This window comes from Schistocerca nitens, chromosome 4 (assembly GCF_023898315.1).
Source record: "Schistocerca nitens isolate TAMUIC-IGC-003100 chromosome 4, iqSchNite1.1, whole genome shotgun sequence".
Classification (NCBI taxonomy): Eukaryota; Metazoa; Arthropoda; class Insecta; order Orthoptera; family Acrididae; genus Schistocerca; species Schistocerca nitens.
The window spans coordinates 691,626,016-691,644,114 of NC_064617.1; the positions used below are offsets into that span (position 1 = coordinate 691,626,016).

Consider the following 18,099-nt stretch of genomic DNA (forward strand, 5'->3'; position numbering starts at 1 on the left):
TAAAACTGCTTTATTGATGGGTCACCTGTCTCCCGTTTCTATAACACACTTCCTTAGTGTATCTCTCTCATTATCAAGTTTGCAGCATGTCCATAAGAGGTGTTCTACTGGTCAATTACCGTCTGCAAATGTACAAACAGCACTTAGGCTAGACTGAAACACTTGTAGTTAATTTCCATGCCCTGTTAATATTGTAGTAAGATTACATGAATGCAGTAACAATTTGGAAAGACAAAGTTGAAGAGGCATAAATTTTTTTTTTTGTGCTTGCGACATTTGAAGTTTCAGCTCATTCTCTTTCCCAATTTTCTTTCTGTGTGCATTGTAATTTTCTTTTGATCACAGACAGAAAAATTCTGTAGTAGCTTTTTGTTGCATTTTCTCAAGCTGTTTGTTTGTCAAGCTTGGCTGCCAGTTCATTTCAAGGAGTTCCTACATGGGCTTTTACCCATTCAAAGTTAATATGCTGTTCCCCTGATGCAAATCCCAAATTTTGTTTCTAATCCTTTCTAACTAAAATGTATGATTCTGGATTTTTGTAATGAATCCAGTGTAATTCGGTTGCCATGAATATTACAGTTGCCATTTTAAAATTTATGTCTCATAAGTTATCTAGTTTCTCTAAAGCTTGCAAAATTGTTAATAGTTCTGGTTGGCTAATAGTGAAGCCATTCTTTAGTGTGTACTTTCACTGACAGACAACTGTACTATTAATGATTATTGCCACTCCTGAACCTGTTTCATTCTCTAAATAAGTCATATTGACATAAATCTGTATCAAATATTCCTTTATTGTAATGTTCTTCTAAAGTTAGTGTACTTGCCGGATGGGGCCACAGTTTTCAATCTAAAGGACTGACTGTAGAATGGGCCACATGTTCCATTTTTTATAATTTTATTTTCTTCAGCTGTTGCCTGGAGCCTAGTAATTATTGGTGTAAGGACTGGTAGATTGCACAATGCTTCAGTAGATGTTGTTCTGTAAGCCTTAGCAGTCTTAATGTTGATCAAGTTCTGAATCCCTCAAATCTTCATACAGTTATATTCTCTTCTTAGTGTGTGAATCCAAACAGGAGCTGCATGCGGCAATGTTAGTATTATAGCTATTTTGTAAATTATTTTCATTGCCCCTGAACGATACTGATTTAAATAAATAATGTATTCATTTTGTTCACTTTTCTTTCATGTTCTGTATATGTTCATTAAAGGTAATTTTAGAATCATTAATTATATCCAAATATTGTTATTGTTCAACTTGTTGCAGAACATTGCTGTGTAGGACTACTAATTATTGCTTTGTCTGTATGCCTTCTCATCATTATTAGCAATACTTTTGATTTTAGGTCATTAAATTGGATACTGTTTAGAGCACAAGCTGTGATTTTCTTTTTCTTTCTATTTCTCTGTTGTTGTACTCCTGTGCACTAAGGACTGTATCTGCTTTGGTCAGTATGATTAAGTCATGTCTTTGTTTTAGCTGTGTAATCCAAATTCAGCAGAGAATTATATTGGGTACTCCAAAAATATGGATTACAGTAAGACTCCTGTGGGTGCCCTTTTGTCACCTCCTCTAGTTTGATGATGTTAAATGGGAACACTGCTGTTCTGTTACTGAAATAGTTTCTAGCCAGATTATATAAGTTCCTAGGATATTGAAACTTGTGTAGCATGTTTAGGATGCTGGGCCACCAAAAGCACCCTGAACATCAAGACTGACCATCATTACATATAGTCCTTCTGATATACTTCTCTCAATGAAGTTCTTAACTGCCAACAGTGCAGTCTCTTGTCTCTTTCTCTGGAGCAAATCCGTACTGATTGTTGCGTGGGAGATTTTTAGTGAAGTCATGCTACATATTTCTATTAATTAAGAGCTTTTCCTATTCCCCCCCTCCCCATGCACAGAAAGCTGATGGAACAGAATTTGGAGACTACAGGGTTTGAGAGTGGGTTCTACTTTGGCTCTTTCCCACAGTCTTGGAAAGCAAGCATTCTGTAGGCAATTGTTACATAAAATGGTAAGATACTTGCTGTGTATTCTATGAAGGAGCTTACTAGTAACACAATTTTTACCAGGAGCCTTGTCTGCAAACAAGTTCATTATTATTTCCTCTATTCTGTCTATGTAAAATCAGGATCATCTACCATTCCATTGACTCAGAGCCTTTGAGATCTTTTCAGTTTATGGTATTATATGCCTTGTGTTTGGTTATTTTGAGTCTTAAACACTTTATTGAATAAAGTACCTAGAGCATCTTTAAATTCTGTAATTAAAGTTTCAATATTTGTTTCCACTTGAACTTTTTCTGCCAGATTGTGGCCTTTGTTTTAAAAAAAATTGTGTAAGGTCATGTTCTGTAAATATTTGTGTGTAAGCTCTTCCAAGAAGTAACATTCAAGATCTTGCTTGTGTGAATGAAGGTGTGTGTTTCCCTTTCTTTTTCTGGTGAAAGCTGTGGCATGAAGCTTATGTGTAAGTAACTTTTAATAGTGATGACTCACCGAAAGGCAGAAGTGCTGCGTCATCAATAGGTACACAAACAAAAGGTATAGAGCTTGGCCAGCTTTGAGAATTCACTGCCTTTTCCAAGCTTGTAGGAAAAACATGCACACACACATGCCCACACGCTCACTCACACTCACGTTCACTCATTCACTCGGTCACTCACTCATTTGCACATGCCTGCCTCTCTACATTGTGCTCAGTTGACTGCCAGCTCTTTTATGGTCCATGTTGAGTGTACTGGGGTGAGGTGGAGATATGGGTTGGGGTGGGGTGAGAGATGGAAAGAGACGGGAGGCAGGAAGAGGGTTGGGGGGAGGCATCTAACAGCTTATTGCAGAGTGGGGAGCCATCTGTGATCTAGCTAGTGGTACAGGTAGAGGGGCAGGTGGCAGACAGCTGGGCATGTGATTTCAAAGACTAGGGCATGAGATAACAGCACACATCTGGCTAATGTGGGGACACAAATTCAATGGGGTACTGGGATAGGGGGTGGGGAACAGCGAGTTACCTTAGTTTTTTTCCAGGAAGATAAGGTTAGCTCCCATCTGTGCAACTCAGGAAAGCTGCTGGTGGTAGTGGTGGTGGTGGAAAGGATCCAGATAGCATAGGCTGTAAAGCAGCCATTGTAGTCTCACTTGCTGTGCTCTGCTGCATGTTTTGCCACTGGTAAGTCCACCTAGGGTTTGGTAACAGCTTGGCAGTGGCCATTCATTCTAGTTGACAGCTGGTTGGTTGTCATACCAATGTAAAACACTGTGCACTGGTTGAAGCAGAGCTGGTATATAACATGGCTGCTTTCACAGATGGCCCAACCTCTGGTGGGGTAGAGTAAGGCTGTGACAGGACTGGAGTAGGTGGTACTGGATGGGTGCATTGGGCAGGTCTTGCATCTGGGTCTTCCACAGGCAGGGGATTGGGGACAGGAATGGAATAGGGATGGACTAGGATGTTGTGGAGATTGGGAGGGTGGTGAAACACCACTTTATGAGGAGGTTGGAAGTATCTTGGCCAGGATATCCATCATTTCAGGGCATGATGGTAGTTAATGCCCTGACGAATTAGTGGTTGTCATTCCAATCTGGGGTGGTATTGGGTGACAAAGGGGTGCACTTCTTTGTGGATGGTACTTGGGATGGATGTGAGGATCAGGTGTGTGTGAAGAAATGACACAGGAGGGCTGTTTACAGTGACCCCACCGAAAGAATCTCGGTTCTTGTTGATCAACGTCTCTAACCAATTGTCCAAAACCTAGCCTCCCAAATTAAAGATACCAACCATTTCGTGCACTGATTCTCCACCATCCCCACAACCTTACCTCCCAGATCCCTACTCGTCACTGTTGATGTAACCTCACCATTCACCACCATCCCTCGTGTCCATGGCCTTGCTGCAGTTGAACATTACCTCTCCCAAAGCCTTGCAAATTCCAGTCCCTCCACTCCATTCCTCATACAACTAACCAACTACATTCCAACCCTTAACTATTTCACCTTTGAAGGTAAGGTATACAAACAAATTTGTGGCACAGCCATGGGCACCTGCATGGCACCCTCCTAAGCCAACGTCTTCATTGGCCACCTAGAGGAAACATTCCTAGCTTCCCAGAACCTCAAACCCCTGGTCTGGTTCAGTTTTCTTGTTGAATCCTTTGTAATCCTGACCCGAGCCCAGGACACGTTAGTCTCATTCCACACAATCTCAACACCTTCTCTCTCATCCACTTCACCTGGTCATCCCCCACCTATTGTGCCACCTTCCTAGATGTCAAACTCCTCTTTTCAGATGGCTCCATCCACACCTCAGTCCTCATAGACCCACCAATCACCAACAGTACCAGCACTTTGACAGCTGCCACACCTTCCATACCAAACATCTTCCCATACCCATGCAGCCCACCACCCGTGGTCGATGCATCTACAGTGATGAGAACTCACTCACCCAGTATGCTGAAGGTCTCGCAAAGGCATTCACAGCCAGACAGTACCCTTCAGACCTACTCCTCAAACAGATCTCCCATGCCATATCCTCACACACACCTGATCCTCACATCCACCCAAGTCTCAAAGAAGCGCCCCCTTGTCATATAATACCAGTCCGGACTGGGACGAGTGAACCACATCCTTCGTCATGGCTTTGATTGTCTATCATCATGCCCTGAAATGAGAGACATCCTGCCCAAGATACTTCCAACTTCTCCCAAAGTGGTGTTCCGCCGCCCACGCAACATCCATCATGCACTAATCCATCCCTATGCCATTTCCATCCCCAATCCTCTGCCACAGGGATCGTACTCCGGTGAAGATCCAGATGCAAGATGTGACCAATCCACCCATCCTAGCTCCACGTACATCAGTTCTGTAACAGGGTTATCCTTCTCCATCAGAAGCTGGGCCACGTGTGAGAAGCTCTGCTGCAACCTCTGCACAGCATTTTGCACTGGTATGACAACTAACCAGCTGTCAACTAGAATGAGTGGCCCAACATGCAGCAGAGCACAACATTAGAGACCAGCACCAGCTCTTCTGAGCTACACAGATGGTAGCTATCCTTACAGCATATCCTTCACTCTGGTAACCTTCTTGGCCAAAACCGAAGGTAATTCGCTGCCCCCCCCCCTTTCGTGTGTGTGTGTGTGTGTGTGTGTGTGTGTGTGTGTGTGTGTGTGTGTGTGTGTGTGTGTGTGTGTGGTGCGGGGGGGGGGGGGGGGGGGGGCGCGTTCTGTTATCTCACACCCTAGTCAGTGAAATCGCATGCTCAGCTGTCTACCACCTGCAACCTCCTCCACCTGCATGCCTAACTGGCCCAAAGATAGCTCCCCACTCTCCCACGAGGTGCTAGATGCTTTCCCCTAACCCCTTCCCTGCCTCCTGCCTCTCTCCATACCTCACCTCCCCCACCCCCATCACCACCCCACCCCACTCCATCCCCTCACCTCACCCCAGTACACTCACTTGGCCCAGGAAAGAGCTGGCAAGCGACTGAGCTCACTGTAGGGAGACAGGCTTTTGCATGTGAATGAGTGCGTGCGTGCGTATGTACATGTTTTTACTACAAGATTGAAAAAGGAGGTGCATTCCAAAAGCTAGCCAAGCTCTGTGCCTTTCATTTGTGTACCAATCAATGACACAGCACTTCTGCCTTTCAGTGAATCATCTTCTTTATTCTGAAATAATTTGTAATTCTCAACCAGAACTTTCCATATGTTATTGTCTTTTAATTGCTTATGTCTGCAATTTAAAGTGTAATCTTTACAGTGAGTAACAATCTATCTTTTCCTAAAGTGATGATAATCCAACCTGGAGTTTCCATTGTTTGACATTACACAGTTTTTAAAAAAAAGAAGTGGGACCAAGATTTTATACAAAGGAAGAGTAAAAACCAATTAAAAATTAAAAACACAATTTTTGTTACACAAGAAATCAGAAATATAAATAATATAAAAATACAGCAACAAGAGAAATTACATCTCTGACATACCATTCATAAACCATCAGTAGGCATTAACAGAGTTTGCATAACTGTGGCTCAATTAATAATTGAAGAAATACAGTCAGTAATAACAGTTTGCACACCACCATTTTACATTAATATTTAATTTGATTTTGCTTCACCCGTAAGTGATGACTTCCAAACAAACCAAATGTAGTGAGTGACTGTGGTACACTTCATAGAAAATGTACCAGTGAACTCCAACTTCAGGAATAACCATGAGTCATTCAGTTATACACATGTAAGTGGTTTAGTATGAGCACTTGCTTTAGTCCAACACATTTTTGGAACATTTATTTCAAATGTAAAATTAGTTGTAAAAGAGGCTATACTTTATTTATATTTTTTAAAATGACATTCACTGACATTTGCATGTACTTTTGTTTTTAATATTACTTTTTATAAATTTTTGTTCTTTTAAAAAACGTTTTAGAAAGTTTCAAGTTTTATAACTTCACAAATTTCCATTCCTGGCAATGTGTTTTCTAAAATACCCAGTTCACGTGACTGGCTACAGAAATCACAAGTTGGTGCAGAGGACGTTGTTTGCTATCCTCCCACCTCGCCTATGCTTTTTCCTTCTCCCCCTTTTACCCACTCTCTTCTTTCCTGTACCCAGTCACTCCCATATCCGCATGTAATATTGCAGTGCAATATTCTAATTTCAATCTTTTATTATGTGACAGTATGATGTACTTTCATTGAAGCGTTAAATGACTTCATGATGTTCAAAGTGCCTAATTATATTTGTTCATATATCTGTATAGAACTTTTTAGTGGATTAAGCACACTTGAGGATGGCAACTACGTGCCAAAACAAGTGACATGTAAATTTTTTATATCGAAGCAATTGTGATGTAACAAATTAATATCCACACATTTAAAAAGGTCGCATACATCAAGTTGGCAATACGACAGATTTTAAAAAGTGACTGGTCATTACAGAATCAGTATCTTTGTAAGTTACTAGTATTGCTGTTATCAGGATTGCTGTCTTCCCTAAATATCTAATTCCAACTATTTTTGTTGATAACAATATGGTTCTAGGATGAAAGTAATATCAATCCGATATTGCATAATAAGCTGCATTAGGTTAGTTTTTACAGCTCTGGAGTGCTGTAGATTTACTTGTATGTCCATGATTTGTTTTTGAGTCATTTGACTTGTATTTGGTGTCATCATTAGTGATAATCAATACTCCGTTTAGGCTATGTACTGTTTACTTTCAACATATAAATCTACTGCATTGTTCTTATCCGAAAACAGAGATGACAAACACATATCTCATTTAGTGTCCATTTCTTTTTAGTTGCACTTAAAAATCACTGTAGTTGACAATGTTTGGTGATTTCTTTGTGTTTTGTGAATTGTTTGTCGGTTAATTGTTGCAGAGCTAAAATATCTTTAGTGTACTGTTTTGCAATAAGAAGTGTTATTTCTGGTTGCTTGTTGCTTTTGAAAAGGCTTTGAATTATTTTGGAGACAGGTGGTTATCTTTAGGGATCTCTTCTGCCAATAGGGCAATATTTGTTGAGGAACTTGATACTGACGAACTGCATTCAGATCCTGTACCATTTCATCTTTTATTGTGTACTGCCAGGTGCAGATGTTGTATCAGTAGCAGCTGCTGCACTTGACGTTGTGTGAGCTTCGGTATTAGCTGGAAATGATAACAGATTTACCAGATACTGTCTCGCTAAATTCATTTAAGTTGTTAATTTTCTTTGGAAGGACTATGACAGTTTCATCTGCCAGGTTTTTTTTTTTTTTTTTAATCTGGAGTTCATCAGAAAAATTGTAATTGGTCAGGTTTGAACTGTTGGCAGTATCTTTAGAAAATTCAAGATGAGATTAATGGCTTTTAGTATGTTAGTTGACATTTATAGTACAACAGCAGAAGAGACAGATGTATGTTGCTCTTCTTCAGACTGTGTTGGAGACAGGGCAATTTCAGGAGCTGCTTCTTTACAGTGATGACATATGAGGGGCGTTCAGAAAGTAAGCTCCGATCGGTCGCGAAATGGAAACGACTATGAAAATCCGATAAAGCTTTGCACAGATGTGTTGGGTAGTGTCTCTAGTATAACCCCAGTTAGCATCACGTCGCTCTTCTCATTTCTGAGCTCGCAGTGAGTGCGTAAAGATGTCTAGAAAATAGTGTCTGCCGCCAAGTACGAGGGCCTGGTGAAAAATTTCGCCTGAAGCTATGCAGCTAACATTACATAACTGTCGTGCTGTTTCTTCTTCAAGACAATTCTCAGCCGCATTCTGCAGGGGCAATGAAGATGCTCCTGCATCGTTTTCAAATGGAAATGTTAGATTACCCACAATACAGTCCACAATTGTCTCCCCCTGAGTTTCATCTCTGGTCACATGAACCGCTGTCTTTGAAGACAACATTTTGACACAGACAACGAGGTGTAGGCCAGCGTGGAGAATTGGCGGAAAGCACTGGCGGCTGCCTTCTATGATGAGGCTATTGAAAAGTTGGTACAACGCTATGACAAAAGTCTAAGTCAGAACGGCGACTACGTAGAGAAGTAGCTGAAAGGTGTAGCTAATTGTTACAAGTAAAACATTTCTGATGTTCACTGTGGTTTCAATTTGGCAATCAATCGGAGCTTACTTTCTGAACAGGCCTCGTACTATGTCATCCACAGTAATGATCAAATGGTTGAATATGTTTTGAGCAGTATGGCAAAGTGATTTTATATGATAGCATTCCTGAACTTGGGAGCTGATTATAATGTCTCTAACATGTCCTAGTGTATGTCCCCATTTAGATATTTTATTAACTATAACAGCATTACTAACAGAGGGAAATACATTTGAAGAAACAACATGTGTACTGACACTCTTAATACACTTTATTGGCATCATTAACTCCTTAACACACAAATTACCTTCTTGCACTAATCAATTTACATTTTCAACAGCTCTTGTAAAAATACAAATATTGCTCCAGATTTATACGAGTAATGTGTAATAGTGATGCTATAAATTATTTCAGTTTCTGATTTTTCGTAGTCATCCATTACAGTATTGAGAACAAAACAGAGGATTGCAATTTTGATGGAAATTTGGTGATGCAGTTCAGTCATGGAGGTTCCAGTCGAGCTTCCATTTGTGTGCACAATCATAGCTTTGATGTTGACCGTTGACTGCAGCACCATGCTGTAACTGTTCGAGGAGCTTGACGTGCTGACAAAGCTGCCTCGTTTAACTTAATTACATGGGAACCTCGGCCCCTGCGCTAAAATGAATTACATCACAGTGATTGTTGTGAAGTAAACTATAACACAACAGAGTTCAAGAACTTTAACAGTTGTGTTAAACCACTGTTCTTAGGACCTATTCTTTTGGTGTACCCACATTCTATGAGTCGTCCCTAGCAATTTTCTCTATTGTTAGTGTAGTTGTATATTATTTGTTAATTTTGTAAATGTTATACTGCTGCCTAATATCCACATTTGTTTTCTTCCCTGAGTCCATGTTTTTAATTTATTATTCGTTAATTCTAATCTTGCACACATGTGAATTGGTCAAATTCGTGGATGTGGAATTTTTGCGTTCCTGTGATTTTGTTGTAAATATCTACCATCAAGTGGAATGCTGTATCAGTTTTCCATAACATTTCTCTTACATCCTTTTTTTCCATTCCAGTTCGCTCATTGCTTTCAGCTAGATAAATGTTTCCTTATTTCAGATTTTTCCCTTCTTTGTGATGAAATTTGGTGATGCAGTTTTTTTGTTGGTAATACCTTCATTTTTGTTCCAAGACGATTTGCAGGCCTACTTTTTCTGTTGTTTTAAGTGTTCGTGGCTGTTGCGATGCTATCTGCACACTGTCTGTCAGAATTGAAAAATCTGTTTTTTGTTTTTGCAGAGTAGTGGCTGGAAGAAAATTAGTAAAATTGGTACAATGTTTCACCCTTTTTCTCCGTAGGTGAAACTGGTTTTAAAACACAATCGTTATTTTGTTGAGTCACCATTTCCTGAAGTGCTTCAGAAGCTGCTGAAAGATCCAGTAATTCAAGAATGCCGGTTACGTCGAAATGTGGAAGATGGTGCTGAGGGTGATGGCCTGATCACACAGACACAGGACAAGAAAGGTACAACACAGGTCAGTTGATTTCCAGCATTTCTTAAATCTCTCTCGAATATGGCGTTTATGCCATTTGCATCATAAATGTGTTCTTCTTGAATTTCCTGTCATCTTTATATGCATTATTTGCGTATGCAGTTTGGCAGCAGTGCACCTCCTACAGAAGGTGCAGGGCCGACAGATGCAGATGGCCAGGCTGTACCAGAGGACATAACTAGCTTCTATGACAAGATTGATAAGGAAGATGAGGATGAAGAGGATTCTGTTACAAAAATTGTGTCATTTGAAGTCAACCAGGTCAGCTTTTTTTTAGTGTAGTTGTTTACAGTTTGTACATAATCATAATCTTTAGACAACAGAGTTATGTTGGTACATGTTGAAGAATTTAAACATATTGTCCACTGGTTCAAACAATTGCAAAAGATATTGAGCACAAAAAATATGAGTATTGTTTTACTGTGAACAGTCAGAACACAATTATGGAGCTAGGACCAATATCCAAACACATAAAAACACGTACTTATCAATTGCTGATACATTAACATTTAGCAGTGCTGACACAAACATAAAGCGCTTCAGTATTGCATTATATTTGTTTTCAGGATAAATTTATCATTAGAATTAATGTTCAGAGTAGCTCACAGTTCTGTAGTGATTAAACAATAATCCTTTGATAAGGTATTTCCTCCTAAAAATCAGCAGATTTTTAGATGCTCTCTCTCTCTCTCTCTCTCTCTCTCAAAATACTGCTGTACTAATTCACCTGTCTGAGATCAGAAAATTTGAGCCAATTACTGAACTTTTTTGTTTTCCATCCACACTTTTGTACATTCTTCTCTGGTAGCTTCAGACATTATTTTGCTTAATATAAACATGCCATGCCGTTGAATTCAATGGTTTTTGCAATAGCAGCTGCTTTGTTAATAATGAGCTGTTACTCATGTTATTTCAGTCCAGGTTTAACTATTAGATAACCCTATTTCCTCTCACTGTTTATCCTCACTTTTAAATGAATGTATTGTAGTTCTGGAAGCCAACATTTGTGGCAAGTTTCCTTTCTTATTTATTTGTGTCTGCAGCAACCTATAAAGTAATCACTTCTCATCTTTGACTCCTACCCCCGTGAACCATGGACCTTGTCGTTGGTGGGGAGGCTTGCGTGCCTCAGCGATACAGATGGCCGTGCCGTAGGTGCAACCACAATGGAGGGGTATCTGTTGAGAGGCCAGACAAACGTGTGGTTCCTGAAGAGGGGCAGCAGCCTTTTCAGTAGTTGCAGGGGCAACAGTCTGGATGATTGACTGATCTGGCCTTGTAACAATAACCAAAACGACCTTGCTGTGCTGGTACTGTGAACGGCTGAAAGCAAGGGGAAACTACGGCCGTAATTTTTCCCGAGGGCATGCAGCTTTACTGTATGATTAAATGATGATGGCGTCCTCTTGGGTAAAATATTCCGGAGGTAAAATAGTCCCCCATTCGGATCTCCGGGCGGGGACTACTCAAGAGGATGTCGTTATCAGGAGAAAGAAAACTGGCGTTCTACGGATCGGAGTGTGGAATGTCAGATCCCTTAATCGGGCAGGTAGGTTAGAAAATTTAGAAAGGGAAATGGATAGGTTAAAGTTAGATATAGTGGGAATTAGTGAAGCTCAGTGGCAGGAGGAACAAGACTTTTGGTCTGGTGAATACAGGGTTATGAATACAAAATCAAATAGGGGTAATGCAGGAGTAGGTTTAATAATGAATAAAAAATAGGAGTGCGGGTAAGCTACTACCAACAGCATAGTGAACACATTATTGTGGCCAAGATAGACACGAAACCCACACCTACTACAGTAGTACAAGTTTATATGCCAACTAGCTCTGCAGATGATGAAGAAATTGATGAAATGTATGATGAGATAAAAGAAATTATTCAGGTAGTGAAGGGAGACGAAAATTTAAAAGTCATGGGTGACTTGAATTCGAGAGTAAGGAAAAGGGAGAGAAGGAAACATAGTGGGTGAATATGGATTGGGGGAGAGAAATGAAAGAGGAAGCCGTCTGGTAGAATTTTGCACAGAGCATAACTTAATCATAGCTAACACTTGGTTCAAGAATCATGAAAGAAGGTTGTATACATGGAAGAATCCTGAAGATACTAGAAGGTATAAGATAGATTATATAATGGTAAGACAGAGATTTAGGAACCAGGTTTTAAATTGTAAGAAATTTCCAGGGGCAGATGTGGACTCTGACCACAATGAAGGCAGCAGAGGATCAAGTAGGTAAAAAGACGAGGGCTAGTAGAAATCCTTGGGTAACAGAAGAAATATTGAAATTAATTGATGAAAGGAGAAAATATAAAAATGCAGTAAATGAAGCAGGCAAAAGGGAATACAAATGTCTCAAAAATGAGATCGACAGGAAGTGCAAAATAGCTAAGCAGGGATGGCTAGAGGACAAATGTAAGGATGTAGAGGCTTATCTCACTAGGGGTAAGATAGATACTGCCTACAGGAAAATTAAGGAGACCTTTGGAGAAGAGAGAGCCACTTGTATGAATATCAAGAGCTCAGATGGAAACCCAGTTCTATGCAAAGAAGGGAAAACAGAAAGGTGGAAGGAGTATTTAGAGGTTCTATACAAGGGCGATGTACTTGAGGACAATATTATGGAAATTGAAGAGGATGTAGATGAAGATGAAATGGGAGATACGATACTGCGTGAAGAGTTTGACAGAGCACTGAAAGACCTGAGTCGAAACAAGGCCCTGGGAGTAGACAACATTCCATTGGAACTACTGACTGTCTTGGGAGAGCCAGTCCTGACAAAACTCTACCATCCGGTGAGCAAGATGTATGAGACAGGCGAAATACCCTCAGACTTCAAGAAGAATATAATAATTCCACTCCCAAAGAAAGCAGGTTTTGACAGATGTGAAAATTACTGAACTATCAGTTTAATAAGTCACAGCTGCAAAATACTAATGCAAATTCTTTACAGACAAATGGAAAAACTGGTAGAGGCCGACCTTGGCAAAGATCAGTTTGGATTCCGCAGAAATGTTGGAACACGTGAGGCAATACCTTAAAAGAAAGATTAATCTGTAGACTTAGAGAAAGCTTTTGACAATGTTGAGTGAAATACTCTCTTTCAAATTCTAAAGGTGTCAGGTGTAAAATACAGGGAGCAAAAGGCTATTTACAATTTGTACAGAAACCAGATGGCAGTTATAAGAGTCGAGGGACATCAAAGGGAAGCAGCGGTTGGGAAGGGAGTGAGACAGGGTTGTAGCCTGTCCCCGATGTTATTCAATCTGTATATTGAGCAAGCAATGAAGGAAACAAAAGAAAAATTCGGAGTAGGTATTAAAGTCCATGGAGAACAAAAAAAAAAAAAAAAACGTTGAGGTTCGCCGATGACATTGTAATTCTGTCAGAGACAGCAAAGGACTTGGAAGAGCAGTTGAACAGAATGGACAGTGTCTTGAAAGGAGGATATAAGATGAACACCAACAAAAGCAAAACAAGGATAATGGAATGTAGTCGAATTAAGTCGGGTGATGCTGAAGGAATTAGATTAGGAAATGAGACACTTAAAGCAGTAAATGAGTTTTGCTATTTGGGGAGTAAAATAACTGATGATGGTCGAAGTAGAGAGGATATAAAATGTAGACTGGCAAAGGCAAGGAAAGCGTTTCTGAAGAAGAGAAATTTGTTAACATCGAGTATAGATTTAAGTGTCAGGAAGTCGTTTCTGAAAGTATTTGTATGGAGCGCAGCCATGTCTGGAAGTGAAACATGGACGATAACCAGTTTGGACAAGAAGAGAATAGAAGCTTTCGAAATGTGGTGCTACAGAAGAATGCTGAAGATTAGATGGGTAGATCACATAACTAATGAGGAGGTATTGAATAGAATTGGGGAGAAGAGAAGTTTGTGGCACAACTTGACAAGAAGAAGGGACCGGTTGGTAGGACATTCTGAGGCATCAAGGGATCACAAATTTAGCATTGGAGGGCAGCGTGGAGGGTAAAAATTGTAGAGGGAGACCAAGAGATGAATACACTAAGCAGATTCAGAAGGATGTAGGCTGCAGTAAGTACTGGGAGATGAAGAAGCTTGCACACGATAGAGTAGCATGGAGAGCTGCATCAAACCAGTCTCAGAACTGAAGACAACAGCAAGAACATCTTTGACTAGTTTCACAGAAATCATTTCCTTAATCGGGTAAGACTGTTGCATGTACAGCAGATAAAACTGCATACACTTTCTGTGATTACAACAGAATGTAACCATTTATACCACAAACAGATGAATTCTGATGGCAAGTAACAAGTGCAGATCTATGGATGGAAAAAATTTATTTTGATCACGTAATTTATTTGTTAGGGCATACAATGTGATACATACTAGATAAAATACTTGTGCTGTTATGCTAATTCTTTGTGAAATGTTCACGTGAAGAGGAAAGAAAATTTCACACTGATAATAATGAAGCTGCAGTGGCTAAATTGAGAGAACACTTAGTTGAAAACACCTACTAACAGCTCCAAGTCCTATTAAGTTGTAAGATTTTTCTCCTTTAGTCAGCATTTAAATTTATTGATATTTTTAGGAAATTTGCATTGAACATTGAAAGTACATTAGTTCAACTGTTTCAGTTTCTTTCCCTGCACTTTAGTATTGTTCTGTGGGATTATGAAATAATTTTCAGGCCTCCGTGTAATCCTCATTTTTAAGCCTGTGAAATTGTGTTAGTCTTTTTTTCTGTCACTGTAAAATAATTTAAAAAGAATAAGACCAAGAAAAATGCTGAATTGTGAAAGGAGGGGGACAACTTTTGTGCAATGTCTGTAGACTTTCTTTTACTTTTGTGTAAGAAACTGGAAATGATTTACTAATAAATTTCTTTTCCTTTCTTTCCTTGTTACAGGAAAAAATTGAGGTGATCCAGAAGCGCTGTATTGAGCTTGAGCATCCTCTGCTGGCAGAGTATGATTTTCGAAATGACACTGTGAATCCAGATATCAAGTTAGTATTCACATATATAATTGTCAGATCCATATTTATTACAAAAACGTATGTATGTATGTATGTTCCACATCACCTCCTAAACCACTAGAGTGATTTCAACCAAACTTGGTACTTGTATCCCTTATGTCTAGAAAGAATCGCTGTGGAGTAAGAACCACCTACCTATTAAAAGGATTTTGGTGGTGGTCGGTGGGGAGGGGGGGGGGGGGGGAGGGGCCATGAAAAAGAAGTGTAGGCACGACTTGCGAGTATCCAGACTTTACTTGTCCAGTATTTGAGAATGAGAGCACTTAGTGACTTGCAACAAATTGTACACGAGATTTCAAACTACAGAACTTTTTCTCACTGACAGTGCCCACAAAATGATGAAAATTAAAAAAAGTTTATCGCCAACTACATTTTCATTGTTCATGCTGTAAAACTGCTGTGTTATTATTTGTTGGCTATTAACTCTTATTTGCAACGCATTTCACAGATGGTATATATGTCACTGAACGTACCTACAAAATTATATCATTTTACGACACGTTATTCAGGAGATATGATGTCATAAACGTTGCGGTACATGAAAACAAAACTGCAGGCAAAATTCATTAGAGATACAAATGAACTATGTGTACAGACAACACAAAAGTTTTCTGGGTAATGATACTGCATCATATTGTATAAAACTGCTGCTGGAGAAAACCGGTGTTTTAGCCATGGTTGCAGTGGCCTCCTCCTGGGTCTGTCACTACTGTCACCAGTAGACCCAGAAGAAGGCCACTGCAAGCATGGCCAAAACGTTGGTTTTCTCCGGCAGTGGTTTGATACAATATGATGTGCTACCATACCCAGAAAACTTTTATGTAGACTGACTCTCGGCACAGAAGCCTACACAGTTATATGTGTACAGATATGGATGAAATATGTTAAATATGCATGACATGCTTACAAAGGCGAACCTACACTATGTGACCAAAAGTAACCGGACACCACCAAAAACATATGTTTTTCATATTAGGTGCCTTGTGCTGCCGCCTACTGCCAGGTACTCCATATCAGCAACTACAGTAGTCATTAGACATCATGAGAGAGCAGGATGGGGCGCTCCGCGGAACTCACGGACGTGGAACGTGGTCAGGTGATTGGGCGTCACTGTGTCATACGTCTGTATGCGAGATTTCCACACTCCCAAACATCCCTATGACCACTGTTTCCAATGTGATAGTGAAGTGGGAACGTGAAGGGACACACACAAAAACATACAGGCTGACCTCGTCTGTTGACTGACAGAGACCGCCAACAGTTGAAGAAGGTTGTAATGTGTAATAGGCAGACATCTATCCAGACCATCACACAGGAATTCCAAACTGCATCAGGATCCACTGCAAGTACTATGACAGTTAGGCGGGAGGTGAGAAAACTTGGATTTAATTTTCATGTGGCTGCTCTTAAGCTACACATCACACCGGTAATGCCAAACCACACCTCACTTGGTGTAAGGAATGTAAAAATTGGATGATTGATTGGTGGATAAATGTTGTGTGGAGTGTCAAATCATGGTACACATTGTGGCGATCTGATTGCAGGGTGTGGGTACGGCGAATGCCTGGTGAATGTCATCTGCCACTGTGTATAGTGCCAACAGTAAAATTCGGAGGCAGTGGTTTTATGGTGCGGTGCTGTTTTTCATGGAGGGGGCTTGCATCCCTTGTTGTTTTGCATGGCACTATCACAGCACAGGCCTACATTGATGTTTTAAGCACCTTCTCGATTCCCACTATTGAAGAGCAATTTGGAGATGGCATCTTTCAACATTACCACGCACCTGTTCATAATACAAGGCCTGTGGTTGAGTGATTACAAGACAGTAACATCCCTGTAATGGACTGGCCAGCACAGTATCCTGACCTGATTCCTATAGAACACCTTTGTGATGTTTTGGAGCACCAACTTCATGCCAGGCCTCACCAACCAACATAGATACCTCCCCTCAGTGCAGCACTCCGTGGAGAATGGGCTGCCATTCCCCAAGAAACCTTCCAGCACCTGATTGAACATATGTCTGTGAGAGTGGAAGCTGTAATCGAGGCCAACACTGCACTGAATTCCAGCATTACCGATGGAGGGCACCACGAACTTGTAAGCCATTTTCAACCAGGTGTCCGGATACTTTTGATCACATAGTGTATGTGTCGAAGACATCTCCTAAACACCTGGATCGATATAAATGAAACTTGGTACATGTATTACTTACTATCAGGAAAGAAATACTAATGGTGTAAGAACCAGCAACCTCCTGTTGAGGTAGAGGTGATAATGTGGAGAGAGAAGGAGGTTGTAGGAGATGAACAGAAAGACAGATAGGAGGGTGGAGGAGATGGAGAGAGGTGGAAGAAGCAGATGACACAGACGAGTGCGAAGCAGATGAACAGAAAAGGAGGAGGAGGGTATGGACAGAGAGAGGAGGAAGGAGGAGATGAACTAATAGAAGATTGGAATAAATATATACCTGGCAATCCTGAGTATTCAGCTAGTTTTTTTTAATAATGTTACACAGCTGTTATTTTTAAAGACATTTTGTGTCTCTGATACTTGAACTAAAATTAGATAAATGTAAGCAAAGAGGTTATACTTGCTTGGTTTTGTCAATAATAATTTTGAGGAAAAAGAACAAAATGTTCAAATTGAAAAACTGGTAGTTCCTTATTTGTGAGATGTAGGAAAGGCAACAAACTGCCAGCAACCGAAGACCATTAAAATGACATACCAGAAACAGGCTGTAGACAAACAATTTTGAGAATGTGATGATGTATATGATCCATTTGACAAGAACGGGGAGATGACAACCCAATAGAAGAATTTGATATTCTGACCATGATAGTTTCCATGACAGGGTTGGCTTTCCCAGTGAGGCTTCTGTGCTCCACTGTCATCTTAACAGGACTGCATACTAATGGCTCCTAACCGAGCGAGGTGGCGCAGTGGTTAGACAC

General features: G+C 40.3%; 1 protein-coding gene across 1 annotated transcript in view; it reads left to right on the forward strand.

The window, feature by feature from the left end:
- LOC126251914 (general transcription and DNA repair factor IIH helicase subunit XPB) overlaps positions 1 to 18,099 on the forward strand; it is a 106,022-nt gene that overhangs the window by 20,225 nt on the left and 67,698 nt on the right. Inside the window, exons 6-8 of the mRNA XM_049952646.1 lie at positions 9,942 to 10,118; positions 10,239 to 10,397; positions 15,021 to 15,118. Coding sequence (XP_049808603.1) covers positions 9,942 to 10,118; positions 10,239 to 10,397; positions 15,021 to 15,118 — 434 coding nt within the window. The remainder of the gene's footprint in view (positions 1 to 9,941; positions 10,119 to 10,238; positions 10,398 to 15,020; positions 15,119 to 18,099) is intronic.